Below are 14,910 nucleotides of genomic sequence, written 5' to 3' on the forward strand. Positions count from 1 at the left end.
CAGAGCTGGGAGAGAGAGAAATTGGTCCAGCATCGCTGGAGGGAAGCGGAGCGGATGAGAGAAACACACGGTCCTCACGAGCAGGATGAGCAGGACTTAGCTCACCGACTGTTTCCCCAGCACCAGGCACAAACTGGATGTTTAAAGACCGAACCTCGCCGTCTGCCATAGATCAGCGCGGAGATCTGACTGTATTCTATCAATGAGATCTGCGGAGTGGCTCTGCCGCTCGGTGGTAACGCAGAAAAACACAAGATGAAGAAGCAGTTCAACCGAATGAGACAGCTCGCCAACCAAACAGTGGGCAGGTAAGAGGTGAAACGCCCAAAGCAGCCAAATCAGGAATGTGTCGCTTGTTTTGCCAGCTTACAGTGTTCAGTCAGTCCCTCGATGGGCTTTTGCTGCTCAGCTGGTCTGATTTGCACAAAGCATTAGCTGTCAGTGTAGGTCACAGTTGCAGTGTGAGCACTGTGTGATTGATGGAGCTCAGCAGGGAGGAGTGTATTTGCACTCAGATGAGGACGCAGCAGACGAGGTACCCCAGGAGCAGGGAAGCTGCTGGCCGGTAGCCTGAAAGCTTAGGGTGGCCCTGGGCACCCTGCAGTGGAATCAGAATTCAGATTACCATGGATGGATTGCCATAGATGGGCCCTGACCTCCTGAGCCTCAGACCCTCCATATGAAATGACTAATATTTCTTGTTTGAAAATCACAGAGCTCAAATGAATGATCACAAAGTGATGCAAAATAATCCCAAAGAGAGGTAAAACAACCACAATGAGACACAAAACAACTATAAAATGACACCAAATAACTATAAAAAGATACAAATGACCATAAAGAGACAAAAATGACTATAAAGACAAACAGCGGCCAAAAAGAGATTCAAAATGGCCAAAAAGAGACGACAACAAAGAGACAGAAATGGACTACAGAGGAAAAATGAGCACAGACAGATGCAAAAATACCACAGAGACACCAAACAGCCAAAAAGAGATGACCGCACAGAGAGACACATGACCACAAAGCAACCAAAAATGGACACAAACATAAACTGGACACAAACATAAACATAACATGACATAACATAACACAACATGAACATAGAGACAAAATTACTACAGAGTGACATAAAATAACCACAAAGAGACACAAATGTCTACAAACAAATCCAAACTGACCCAAAAATTACCACAATGGCAAACAAAACAACCACAAAGATACCCAGAATGACCACAGAGACACAAGATGGCCATAAGAGCAGAGAAATTGGCTACAGAGAGACAAAAATGACCTTATAGAGACACAAAACAACTGCAAATAGACACAAAACCACAAAGAGACAGTGCAAAGGATGAAAAATGAAGAAGAGACATTAACTTTCAGCAGCTTTTTTTGAGTATATGACTGACAACATGTACGACTCTTGGTCTGTCAGTAAATACATATTTGACCTATTATATGTTGTTATATACATCATATGACAGATTGTAAGAATTCAGAGTTGTATTTAAATTTGTGTTACTCCTAATTGTACAGCTGTTTCTTTTCTAGTGAATGTTCATGGCAACAAGCGTCTCTGGGCACAGTGCTGGTGACTTTGGAAACCCATTTGGGTGTTGAGTGGGTGGAGGCCCCAAAAGCTCTGGCTATGCCCGTGGGGAAACCCAACTATACGTGATAAGGAAAGGATTATAATGGCCTGAGAAACTCTAGGTTAGGTCCCACATAAAATGATTTTTCCTGTTTAGTGTCAAGCTCAAGAAAAGCTTTATTTAATCCTAGAAGTTCAAGTATAAGTTGTACTTAATGCTGTATACTGTAACAGCAACCTGGTGGCACATCTTGGTTGATGAATGTAGAAATGATTAAACCTAGTAAATCCTGACTACACAAGGCTGCATCAGATAGTATGCAAATATTAGAATATTTTAGGTTAATGTTTGTAGGCTTATGGGATTTATTATCAGTGTGTCTGCTATTCCTGCGAGGTTTGATGCTTCAGATAAATCTAGAGTTTGCTCATCTCTCAGTTGGTACCTGAGGCTCAGTAGATTATTGTTAAAATAAATGACGCATTTATACTCCCAGAGTTTGTGAACACGGTCTGTCTGCTTCCTCCAAGTGCAAATTAATTCAAGTGTCCCTGTTTTTGGCTACAGACAGGTGAATGTCAGGGGGTCACTGGTTTCTCTCCAGCTTCAGGTCACATTAGACAGAGCAGGGAGGAGTCACAGTTGGATTCTAGTGAAGAGGTGTAGCTGCAGCTCGCAATAGGTGTTGTTAAGTCTTTTGTTAGTCATTTTATTAGTTAACCCCACCCTTAACCTGTAACTGAATGTCAATGTCATAAGTCAACACAGCACCCTTGGCACTTTGGAGCAAGTGTTTTTTTGTTTTTGTTTGTAGTTCTTAGAACAGGATCATTGTTTTAATTGTCTGAGCTCAGTCTGCAAGCAGAACCCATCAAATCAGAAACCAGGTTGATCTGCAGCCTGAGAACCTGCTCCAGGGTCATTATAAAGCATAGGTACATACTGACAAGAGCGCAATACAACCTGTTTGTTCTGCTTGGCTGATGGCAGTAATGACGACGCTGCCACACCAAGAGGATTTCGTGTCCATGTTGTACCTTGTTCACCCATAGTCAAACCACAGGCTGATACAGATCAATGAAGAGGGTATTACTGCAGCTAATGCCCAGCAGAGCGGACATGGCAGAGGTATCAGAAATCCCTGGATAGCATTTACCCATTAGCAAAAATAAAATTACTGGAACTGAGCCTTACTGGAGCTCAAAGGAGCAAAAGCTCTACTGATAAATCCAGCTGGTTATTTGCAGCTTTATAAATATGAATTGTGTGTTCAAAGCCAGGTGCTTGTTTATTTCCCCTCATCTGCCTGAGAACCAGTGCACCAAAGCCCAGTGAGGTGGAACATCCCGGTAATGAGTTTTAACCTGTGTCATAAGAAGCAGAACAGCAGGAGCAATTAGTCATATTTAGAGGGCAGGGACTCCAACATGATGCCTGATGGCTGGACACACAGTTACAGTAACTGCTGGTGCTTCTTCCATGACCTTGGCATCACTTGACTTATTGTGAAGCTTGGAGTGAAGTTAATTCAATACTGACCTTGTGACCTTGTGTCATTTAAACATACCTGTAGATTTTGTGGGGTTAATTCAGTCTAATTGAACTGTATCATTATTTTGTCCAACTGTTTTTAAAACTCACTTGCATGCACATTTGTTGCACTCTCATCTTCTTTTTGGCCCTGGGATTTGATTTGGATTGCACTAAAAGGTGAAAAATGGTGGAAATATTTATTTTTATTTACCATTAGACTATTTTTTCAGGCAGTCCCTGGTAGGCTAGTGGTTAAGGTACTCTCGCTGCTGCGGCCCGGGTTCGAATCAGGGTTGCGTCAGGAAGGGCATCTGACCGTAAAACATGTGCCAAATGTCAGCATGCGAGTTGTCAGTGTGACGATTCGCTGTGGCGACCCCTAAACGGAAGCCGAAAGTGACTTTCTTATTAGACTATTCTTTCAGGACATTGCCGCATTGCTCCGATTAAGGATATCGGTCAAGAGAGGTTCAGACACGGTTATATTCATCACCAAAACAGTCAGGCTGCACCATTAATCCCATGTAATGCTGTGTAAACTGTGTGACTGAATGAAAATGTGTAGCTCTCTGTAAGCACAGTGAGGTGATGGCAGGAAGGGAACAGGCCTAATCCTCCTCTGGCTCCATCACTTCTTAACTCATCTTCTCATTCACATATTTGTGTCGTTGATTGAGGCTGGTTATTTGACATGTTGGTTTGTGGATGGAAACGTTTCTTAATAAAAACATGTTTCCTTGTAGAAACCAAAATATATTGGACAATTTTGCATCGTGGCAAAGTTCATTTTCTGTCCTGCCCGGCCCGGTGTGTTGGTCACCTAACTAATCACACCTTAACAATGATTAATTCACAACCACAGTCTTTCCCCAATCTTAACCATACAGTACTGCAGTCACCATACACAGATATCGTAAAGAGCCAGAATTAAAACAAAAGGCTGGACATACTACAGGGTTGTGATAATAGGGTTGTTATGAATGTTTTTGAGCCATCTCACAGTATTTTTGTCCTTAGTGATAATGACAGTGGAAATTTTTGCAAGATTTGTGCAGGGAGCTGCAGCTTGGTTTCACTTCATTATTCAGTCTGACATTGTGTTCACTCTGTCTGGGAGGGGGTGCTAGTTTGCCCTAGCCACTCAGTAGTGAGTGACATATCTGCTCCTTCCCTGGGCTGACTAACAGCAGCTTGCACATCTGCATCAGTCCCACTTTTCTCCATTTTTGTGGCAGTTTTTCTGTCACAAACTTTTCTGGCTGTGGCACAGAAACATCCTCTTTTTCATGATGAGTTTGGCTTGATTGTTTTTCTAACCAATAAACATAACACCAGACCTGTTTGATCTGCTGAAATGCAGAGACAGGTAATGAGTGAACTGAAACATTTGCATGAGCTGACAGCTCTACAGAGGAGAGCAGGCGTTTGGATCCAGCCTGTGTCTGTACCTCGTGGGTGCTGAATCCCCAGTAGTCCCCGACTCCCTGCTGCCTGCAGGGTCTGACTGTTGTTGTGACACTGTTGACAGCCCATCAACGCTGAGCTTCAGTGTTTTGTTCTTATTTCTAGCCATTTGATAAGAACTGCTATATTATACGTATAGGTCTTATTAGTACGAATAGCTCCACAGAGGACAACATCAAATATTCTGATCTGTTTTTTAATCCTTCCCCACTGCCAGACCATCATTTAAAAGATAATGAGCTCATTAGTCAAACATGGCAGTGTATATGTGCGCTCATTTCAGCTCAGAATTTGATAATTTGTTGCCCTTTATTTGGAACATAATTAATAATAACATGGTGGTATTCATAGCCAGGCTGGTTTTGACATAGAATACAGTGGGAAGATGCTTTTCTGGGATCAAAATGAGGTTATTTGGGTTAGTGTTGGTCTCTGCATGGCTGCCACACGCTGCTCAGAGTGAAAGGGTAGAGAACCAGACGAATGCGACCTGACATGGATGACATTATGTTTACAGCATCTTGCATCTCTCCACACTCCTCTGAGGTGCCAATTCCCAGTGACGGGGAGAGGTTTATTATGAATAAAAAGAATTACCACACACCATAAGCTGACATGATTTACTGGTCCTCTCATTTCATTTTATAGTAATGGTTTTTCAGCACTTCCATTTGGATAAATGAGTTGAGATATGTTTGTGAAGTTACATTGGGTATAGAAAGTATTCAGACCCCCTTAAATTTTTCACTCTTTGTTATATTGCAGCCATATGCTAAAATCATTTAAGTTCATTTTTTTTCCTCATTAATGTACACACAGCACCCCATATTGACAGAAAAGCACAGAATTTTTGACATTTTCGCAGATTTATTAAAAAAGAAAAACTGAAATATCACATGGTCATAAGTATTCAGACCCTTTGCTGTGACACTCATATATTTAACTTAGGTGCTGTCCATTTCTTCTGATCATCCCTGAGATGGTTCTACATCTTCATTTGAGTCCAGCTGTGTTTGATTATACTGATTGGACGTGATTAGGAAAGCCACACACCTGTCTATATAAGACCCTACAGCTCACAGTGCATGTCAGAGCACATGCACTGTGTGAATTGTTGATGATGCTGTTGACTAGGGTCTGCTATGACATGAAATGTGAGCACATTTGTTTGCTTGACACTGGTAACTCATTTAACCAGGAGGTTGAAACGTCAGCATTTTCTAATAAATCACGTGGTCATTCTGCACTGTACGTGCATGTGCCTGTTGGCTTGCCTGCCTGTCTGAGCCGTCCTCATTTATCATGATGAGAGCCTGTTAACAAACTGTTGGAAGCTGAACCTCTGCTAGTAAATGAGGGAATAGTGAACACTTTAGTATAATGGTTCACTATTTTTGGGAAATACACCTGTTCACATTGTCTGTTGAAGTAGCCCAAATCCGATTTTATCCTCAGATCAGCACGCTCGCTGAAACATGTCCACCTCTCCTCCTCTTTCTTGGCCATCTCAAAATCAGCCATTTGTCTTCCCCTGCTTGCCACGTAGGCCCATTTATCGGCCTGTTCTCTGTCTCTCAGTTCTCACTGTCCTCTGGGTTTTGATGTCCTTTGCAGCCTCGTTATCCTGACTGTAAACTTTACTATATATGTGAAAGCACAGCAACTTCTGAAGTGATGCTTTGACAGCTCTGCTTTGAGGGTAGTTAGTATAGAAAGAGGAGATGATGTAGTGGCTCTTTTTACAAAAATAGCTTCATCTGACACAGTGGCCCAGGTATGTGATTATATATTCACCTTAAACTCATAGAACAGAATCATGTACTGAGATCAGCAGTAGATTTGGAGTTAAAAGAGGAATAAGAAGCATCACTAACATGTTCTCTGGCCCTCTCTGTCAATGTTCTTCTGTGACATCAGGATTTTGGGGTGAAGCTGTAGGAGTCACTAAGGGACGGTTTGACTGAAGTCAGTCGAGTGTGATTATGGAGATGCTGCTTCAGGTTGTTGCTGAGCCACTGAGGAGCAGGAAATGGGTTTGTGCATATTTAAGATTCCAAAACCATGGGCATCTGCTGCTTTCCTGGTTTGAATCTTTCCACCAGCCGTTGAACCTGGCTGCAGGGATTTTCTCTCATTCATCCCAAAGGTGTTGGATTCAGTTGATGTCAGGTCTCTGTTCAGGCCAGTCAGGAACTTCCAGGAAGGTTCAAGGAAACTTGCTGTTGTGTTAAAACAGGAAAGGCACAAACACAAACTGTTGTCACAAAGCTGGAAGCTCATAATTTGAAACTTGGGGCCCAAACCATGAAAAACAATTCCAGCCTGAGAGTGTCCTCATACATTTGGCCACATAGTTAGTGTGGTAGAATAGAAAACAACATATATGGGGCCACATTGCATTCTGTGTCACACCCGCATTACCATGGCAACCAGGGTCCCTCAGTTTTGTTGTGTCCACATTACCCGCCCAGCTACAGCCACACTCCACCTTTCCTGTGTGTCCAACACCCACCACTGCTGAGCTGTCCTGGAAACATTAGCACAGCTGCAGCAGGATCCCACCTCACTGCAAAACAGCCTGCAGCCTCTGCGGACCATTAAACGCCCTCAGCTGAAACCTGAGTGCTTCGTCGACATGCGGGAAGTGTCTGCATGGGACAGGAAGTGACGACATGAGGCAGGGAATAACACTCCCAGAGCTCCTACAGTACTGTATGTTTACACTGATGTAATGGACACTAATTGGGAAATATGAATTCCACTCAAGTGACCGTATGTGATGCAGGCACATCGATGTCTCTGTCAGACCTGTCAGGCTGAGTGTAGCCGAGCTGCTAAGCGGGGTCCCAGAGAAAACACGTCATGTCAACATGCCTGATGCAGACAGGAGTGCTCGTGTTGACAAGGGACGCTCTGAGATGGCCATGAGTAAACAGCTCTAAACTGTGATGAAGTGCAGCCTGAGCAGATGCTGTCTCAGAGCTTTTCCAACTGTTGGAGGGTGTCAGAGATGTGCGTAAAAAAATACTGCAGAAGGTGAAAGGGACAGGCGCAGGCAGATGGTCTAAAAACTGCTTGAAGCTAGATACGAGCCAGCAGGTATAGCAGGCTTTATAATCACACTCTGTCTGCATGGATGGATTACCAAAGAGGCCTACCGGGTCCAGGGGCCCCTATACCAAATAACCATAAAGGGACCATTCCAATAAAACTACTACAAACTTCTATTAAAAAGTCACAACATAAAAAAAAGATCCAAAATAGCTACAAAGACATATAAAACCACTAAAAAAGACAAAAAATTACTAAAAAGACAATGAAAATGATAAAGACCATATAATGATTACAACAATATATATAAAACCAACTAAAAACAGACAAAAGGAAGTAAAAAATTGATGCAAAATAGCTAAAAACATATGCAAAATAGCTACAAACAACAGAAGACACAAACTGGCTAAAAATTATATGGCTGCAAGTCTGTGAGAGGTGGATCTGTGCCCATGAGCATACTGTCTCATAATCCATCCATGCTTCTCCAAGTTATAACTCGGTCAATTGTGAGCATAAAGACATGAAGCACATATTTTTAGGTAAATGTGCATTACGACTAAACATGATTAAACCTGCTTATAAACCATATAAACAAGATTCTTCATATAACACCAGAGCTTCCCTGAGAATCATCTCATTTCTAAGCTTTCTTAAGTATCGCAGTAATTCAGTCTGTACATCCATGGATATATTGCAAAAAAGGACTTTTCATAGCTAATTTAGCTCCTTTTACTGGTGCAGGTTTGCCTATATCTAAACAAATATAGGCTTAAACGCAGGGCTCAAGTTGTAGCCCACAACAACCTGTCTCGAATCTGTCTGAAGTGTCTAACCCCTGATTTTGTCTGAACTCTCGTCTGTGCTCGAGCACACTGAGACCTGCCCCTCAGCTTTGCTCACATCTAACAGTGAAGCTCAGAGCAAGCTGTCTGAAATTACCGATTCAGTTGATGGAGTAGAGAAACCATCCCTGTTGTTCACACATTATCCTGCATAGCTGGCTCTCAGAATGAGCCAGACTCATTTGTTTCTCTCTTGTTACTTGCCTTTGCCTCAGCGTATCCATCTTCAGAGAGATTTTTTTACTCTCTGAAGTGAAAGGCTTTGGCCTGATATGTGCAGCCTCTCAGTGGCAGGAGACTGAGACAAGCCATTTCAGACCCAGGGAAATGATGCATCAAGCATTACTTTCATTTTCTGGGTTCAATCAGAGAGCAGTTCGGTGTAATTGTAGGGGAAAGGGTAATCACTGTAAATATTACACAGATGACTTCATATTGTTTGTGGTAGCAAAACTAATTTCTACAGTAAATTGAAACTTTCTTTGCAAGTGTGTAATTTGTTTGTGTTTCTTATAGCAGTATTTCACCTTCAGCACAACAATAAGAGCTAGTCTGTGGATGGAACTGTGGCTGGAGAAACCCCTCCGCATGTCATCTGTGATCTAAACAGTCAGCTACATCTAACTTCTCATGACTTGAAAACATGTAAAATCCTCATCTGGGAGAAGTATGAAGGAGCAAGTTCCAAACCTGATGTGGTAAACAGGGTTCTTTACCTCCTGAAATACCAGCATTGTACAGAGGTCTGTGTGATCCATGTGAAATCAGAGAGCCAGCTGTCTGAAGATGTGGCTGTGCTGCCTGCTTCTACTGTAGCTTTGTAGCCAGTACTCATATCTATGTCTGTTAAACTTTAATGGGAAGTCAAATCCCTGGAGCTCAGGTGTCACTGCTTCACCCGCTGCGGTGTGAGATGAGGGGCCGGGGTGAAGAGGGCGACCTCGCATACAGACGGAGGGATTCTAGCAGCAGGGGAACAAGTACTCACAAGCACTTCGATTCTTTACTTAAGTGAAAGTAGCAATACTCTGTTACAAGTAGGGTTTATTAAAGTAAAAGTTCAAAAGTCAAAATAAAGTAAGAAAAGCAAAAGTTTTCATTATGCAGAATGGTACGTTTCACTTTAAAATACAGTATATGATATTAATGGATTGTTGTTTAATGTTTGGTAACCAAAGTTTATTAAAGGACAGTTCGATATGTTAATTGCTTAGTGTTTGTTATGTAATTTAAATTCCACATAAGTACAGAGAAGAAGTGGTTTGGCAGGTACTTTATGACTCAGCAGCTGACTCATAAAGGGAACTCCCGTAATACTCAGCCGGCTCTGACTCTACTGAAGACACCAGGAAAACCTTCAGCTTCTCTCCTGAAACACAGAATTATAAACATTTACCCACAAGCAGTTTAAGTCTCGGTAGGTTTTAGCCTTTAGTATTATGGGGTGTTCATTTGATAGATAGTTGGGGGGGAGGGGGGCTTTGACTGACACATCTGTGAGCTTTAAGGCTTACCAGTTCAATTCAGTTAACTTTTATTTGTATAGCCAATTCACAACTATAATCATCTCATGGCACTTTATATAGTAATGTCTAGGCCTTACATTATTATACAGGAAAACCCAACAAACACCCCTGAGCAGCACTTTGGCGACAGAAGAAACCTCTGACAGACCCTCTCAGTGGGCGGCCTTCTGCCTCGACCGGTTGGGGTGAATGAATAGAGAAGAGAGAAGAAGAAAAGCAACAAGACACAACAATCAGACACTGGGCAGGTTGATGTGGCCGGTGACTGGACTGCTCATCAGAGACGTAGAGCTCCAGAGCCAGGGCTACCTGCAGAAAGGTACAGGGAGAGAGGAGACACAGTTAGTGATGTGTAATGGTGGCATATACATAGATAGAGAGGAGAGGAGTTTGTAGCATCATGGGGAAGGGGGGGGGGGGTAACAAAGGGAGGGCTCAGGGTCACCCAGCCCGAACTATAAGCTTTATCAAAAAGGAACGTCTTAAGTCCAATCTTAAAGGTAGAAAGGGTGTCCGCCTCCCGAACTGAGACTGGGAGTTGGTTTCATAGGAGAGGAGCTTGATAGTTAAAGGCTCTGCCTCCCATTCTGGTTCTGTGGACTCTAGGAACCACAAGTAAACCTGCACTCTGAGAGCAAAGTGCTCTGTTAGGATGATAAGGCTCTACGAGGTCTTTAAGATACGATGGAGCCTTGTCATTAACATTACTCTGGCTGCAGCATTTTGGATTAACTGGAGGCTTTTTAGGGAATTATTGGGACATCCTGATAGTAAAGAGTTACAGTAGTCCAGCCTGGAAGTAACAAGTGCATGGACCAGTTTTTCAGCATCACTTTGAGACAGGATGCTCCTGATTTTTGCAATATTGTGCAGGTGAAAGAAGGCAGATCTAGAGACTTGGTTTATGTGTGATTTAAAGGACATATCCTGGTCGAATATCAGAAACACTTCCTAGAGGTTTATAACACAAGGAGACAGGATTTACTTACAACTCTGGGAAGGATTCACTACATTTTATCTTCTATTTTGATGATTCTGTGAAGACTGAATTTGGTTATTTTTGTGGTTTTATTACAGGTAGTAGAGAGATGACAAGTACTGAGGACAAGTGATGCAACAAAGGTTTCCTTTTAAAGTTTGAACCTGGGTTGCTGCACTTCATGAATGGAACCTGAGCCACCAGACAATATCTGAATGGCCAACCCAGCTCACTGCCACATGTCATTGCTCTGCATTACAGCAAAGGCAAATTCAGCTTTAGTTGCTGGGGTCCTGTGCATCAGCATCATGTCATTGTAAAAATCTAGAAGAACACAGCTGCAAGAGTTTGTCACAATCTATTAGATTTGGTTTGCAATAGTTATTTATTCCTCACTTCAAGCAGTCACATTTTTAAGGCAAGAGGGGTGTTCGGTTTTTAAGTAGATCCAGCTTAAACTGTTTTACATTGTACTGCTACCAGCCACATCCAAGACAGTAGGTCTAATAGATTACATGCAGTGCTATTGTCAGTCTGAACACTGCCTTAGTTTGAGCCTTGTCCTCAGGCACCACTCTATGGATCTAATAGATTTTTTTGGACTTGACAAATTAAATTCAGTAAACGCATTAAATGCAGTAAACCTAAACTACCACCTAAACATTTTCCAGACATGACTATACAGTAAATCTTTGCTTTTCACAATGTGGGTTGGGGTTAGAATTGAACAATGACTAAGCCATATCCCCTGCTGTGTAATGAGAGTCACTCCTCATTATTAACAGTGAAAACCTCCTGTCGACCCTCCTCTTCCTTTCAGATCAGGCCAGGTTCATAGATGCCTGTGTAGCTTTTGGCTTATGTGCACAGAGGCTTCATGTCACTCCATGTTTCTGTGACTGCGGCTGTTGAGCTGATTTACTGTCTCTTTGAAATCACATGGTAGAAGGTCTTCCTGTGTACATGACGGCTACTTCAATGAGGCCTTCGGTCATTATTGATGTGGGACGAGCCCGAGGCTGGTGGATGTGGTGACTGAGTGGGGTGTTTATCAGACTGTTATCAGTACGATGGTCAGAAATGCACCATCCATCCATCCATTATTTACTGTATATCGCTTATTCCTGAATAGGGTCACGGGGGCTGGAGCCAATCCCAGCTGACTTTGGGCAAGAGGCGGGGTCCACCCTGGACAGGTCGCCAGTCTATCACAGGGCCAACACTTAGAGACAGACAATCACACACACACTCACTCCTACAGGCAATTTAGAGTCACCAGTCAACCTAACCAGAGCTGCACTATTCTGTTTTGTAATAGTTTACCTGTGTATTTCTCTTGTATGTTGTAGCACATGTAGCTATATGTTTATTGACATTGTCAGATTTATGCACCAAGCTGTAGGAAATAGTATAAATTGCTAATCAGTTCAGTTCTTTTTATAAGGTTTACTCATGTTCTGTGGCGTCTTGTTCAAAAATATCCATGTGTGAAGGGTCCAGGCAGCTCCCTGGCATACTTAACAAAGCTCTGACCCAGTTTGTTGACTGGCTAAGTGGGTTTCTCTGTTTTTAGTTTCCTGCTTTTCTCACATCGCCTCAACCTGCCTGTCTCACAAGCTGCACACACTCTGAGATGAACCCCTGAGAAATTCTAAATTAGATCATTTAAAGTTGAGTAATTAATCAAGTAAAATGCAATACAGCTGTTTGTTTGGTTGCACGATTAAGACACCAAAATCATAAAGCTAAATGACTCTGTGCAGAGCAGGAGAAAAACAAAAAACTCAAACAAGGGCAGATAAATAAAATGTGAAAATTATGAAACAGAAGTTGTAAAATATTTATTTTATGAGATCTTTGTTTTATCAGTTGAATTTTAAAAGATGTATTAGTCGGTCGCTTCATATTTGATGTTATGTCATTACAGAAACAGGAACCTTTGCTGTTCTGTGTGCTGTCCTGCTACAGTTAACATCAATGGAAATCTAAGCATCTAGAATTACCAGTGCAAATCAAAGAAATGAAGCAGCTAAGGCAATAAATGGGCAATAACAACTAATAACATGCAGATAATAGGACATGGTTCACTAACGACAAGCAGAGGAGACATGATAAAGTATCCACTGTAATGATAAAATGGAAACTGTAAATGAATGTGCAAGTCGAGGTTGTACAAATAGAGGCCATAATAGAATATTAAATATTAGATAAAATAGTGCTCATCTATCATTAAGTTTGTGTGTTATTTTAAGTGGAATTAGTGTATTAATACTGAAATTAATATAACATTTCTCATGTGTAAAATGTAGGAAATAGCATTCACATCCTTTTATTGGTGGTTTAAATCTGTAGCAATATAAATATTCATGTAAGTGAACCTAAAATAATTCCTGGACTGCACCTTTAATTCTTTGGGCCCCGGTCTCGGTGTCGGCGCAGCCTGCCGCTGAACACTGCAGGTGATGACTCACACACCAGGCTTCCCCCTCTGTCTCAGCTCGTCACAGTGGAACATTTCTGCAGCGTGCGCCAAGCTGCAGCAGACAGTGATGAACACACAGAATGGAAAATGCCATTTAAGTATCGCTAAATAATAATTAGTGCCGTGATGCTAGATAAGGAAGGTCACTGCACATTCACCTCCGCTTTCTCTCCTGCTTTAAAGATAGATTACAGCTACATCATTTCTCACACTCACAAGTGATGGAAGCTGTTAAACTGGCATTCACAGTGTGTAGGTAAACAAGAGTATTACCTGCAGATGTTACCAACATGTCTTTCACTGTATTGCAAATAGATACATGCAACTGACAATACAGTGAAAGGCCCCTAACAGATGGTATTAGGACATTAGGTGATCTTCCCAGTGCGTGAGACCTGCAGACTTGCTATGGTGTGTTAGTCTTCAGTCTTCCTCCCAGGACTGTACTGCAGATCATTTTTCACTGCCTCTTCCCATCGGAACTGAGAGCTGAATTGCAGAACAGTAGCAGCTCTTATGTAGTCTCACCTCTGCCTGTGTCTCATGTCGTTCCAGTGTTGAATAATCTATGTGTGTTTGTAGACAGATGAGGGGCCAGAGGGTGCTGTGTGCTGCCTGAGGGCTTCTCCTCTGAAGACATCTGGTGCCTGGTTGGAGAGCCTTATGAGGCCTTGATGAAATCACAGATGACATTTAGAAAACACTGAATGCACAGCACAGCAGATGAAGCGCAGCGACAGAGGATTACATTTGTTTCAGAGGCAGATAGTCTGAATTTTTCTCACCTTTTTCTCACCCTCTTTGCCTTCGTCTGTCCTTTGTCCCTTTATTTCTCCTTTCTCCTGCATTAGCAACCTTCTATGGTTGATGTGTATCAGTGTAAAACCTGCATGTTTGACTCCATCATGCTGAAAACTGAGAGTCTGGAGAAGAGAGAGCATAATCCAGAGAAACATTGTTTTCTGTCTCTTAACATATTCCACGTTGTCAAAAACACCATAAGCTGATAAGAGCTATGAATATATCACCGTTACAGAATACAGTATGTGGGTCGCAACGAGGAAGCAAGGCCTTGCAGTTGTCGCCATAAATATCTCTCTGGTTTTAATGGCTCTGCTTTATTAGAGCTGTGTGCCACTCACAGTAATAGGTCCAAGGAAACCCAGAGGAACTCAGAGAAGCCCGAGGCAAGTTGTGTCATCTACCAGAGAAATTTCTTCCGCTTTTTCCCATCAGGCGTTGTGGGGTTCCTTACAATGACAGAAAATGAGCAAGTGTTTATATCAGTCAAACGCAGAGAGAGAAGGAGCAAAGTGGAACAAATGAAAAGACCCATGCTGTGTGTTCTAGAGTAAGAAAAACGGTGCTGTGTGAGAGATGAAAAAAACACAGTCCTCCTTCCACTGTCATGCTGTGTGTTCTAGAGTAAGAAAAA

General features: G+C 42.2%; 1 protein-coding gene across 5 annotated transcripts in view; it reads left to right on the top strand.

Annotated features, from left to right (window-relative positions):
* Positions 1 to 10: 10 nt before the first annotated feature.
* LOC109962719 (rho GTPase-activating protein 44-like) overlaps positions 11 to 14,910 on the top strand; it is a 69,992-nt gene continuing 55,092 nt past the window's right edge. For all 5 annotated transcript variants that reach the window (XM_020604655.1, XM_020604658.1, XM_020604659.1 and 2 more), the window contains exon 1: positions 11 to 308. In XM_020604655.1, coding sequence (XP_020460311.1) covers positions 256 to 308 — 53 coding nt within the window. In that variant the 5' untranslated portion in view covers positions 11 to 255. The remainder of the gene's footprint in view (positions 309 to 14,910) is intronic.

This window comes from Monopterus albus, unplaced genomic scaffold (assembly GCF_001952655.1).
Source record: "Monopterus albus unplaced genomic scaffold, M_albus_1.0 scaffold67.1, whole genome shotgun sequence".
Taxonomy (NCBI): Eukaryota; Metazoa; Chordata; class Actinopteri; order Synbranchiformes; family Synbranchidae; genus Monopterus; species Monopterus albus.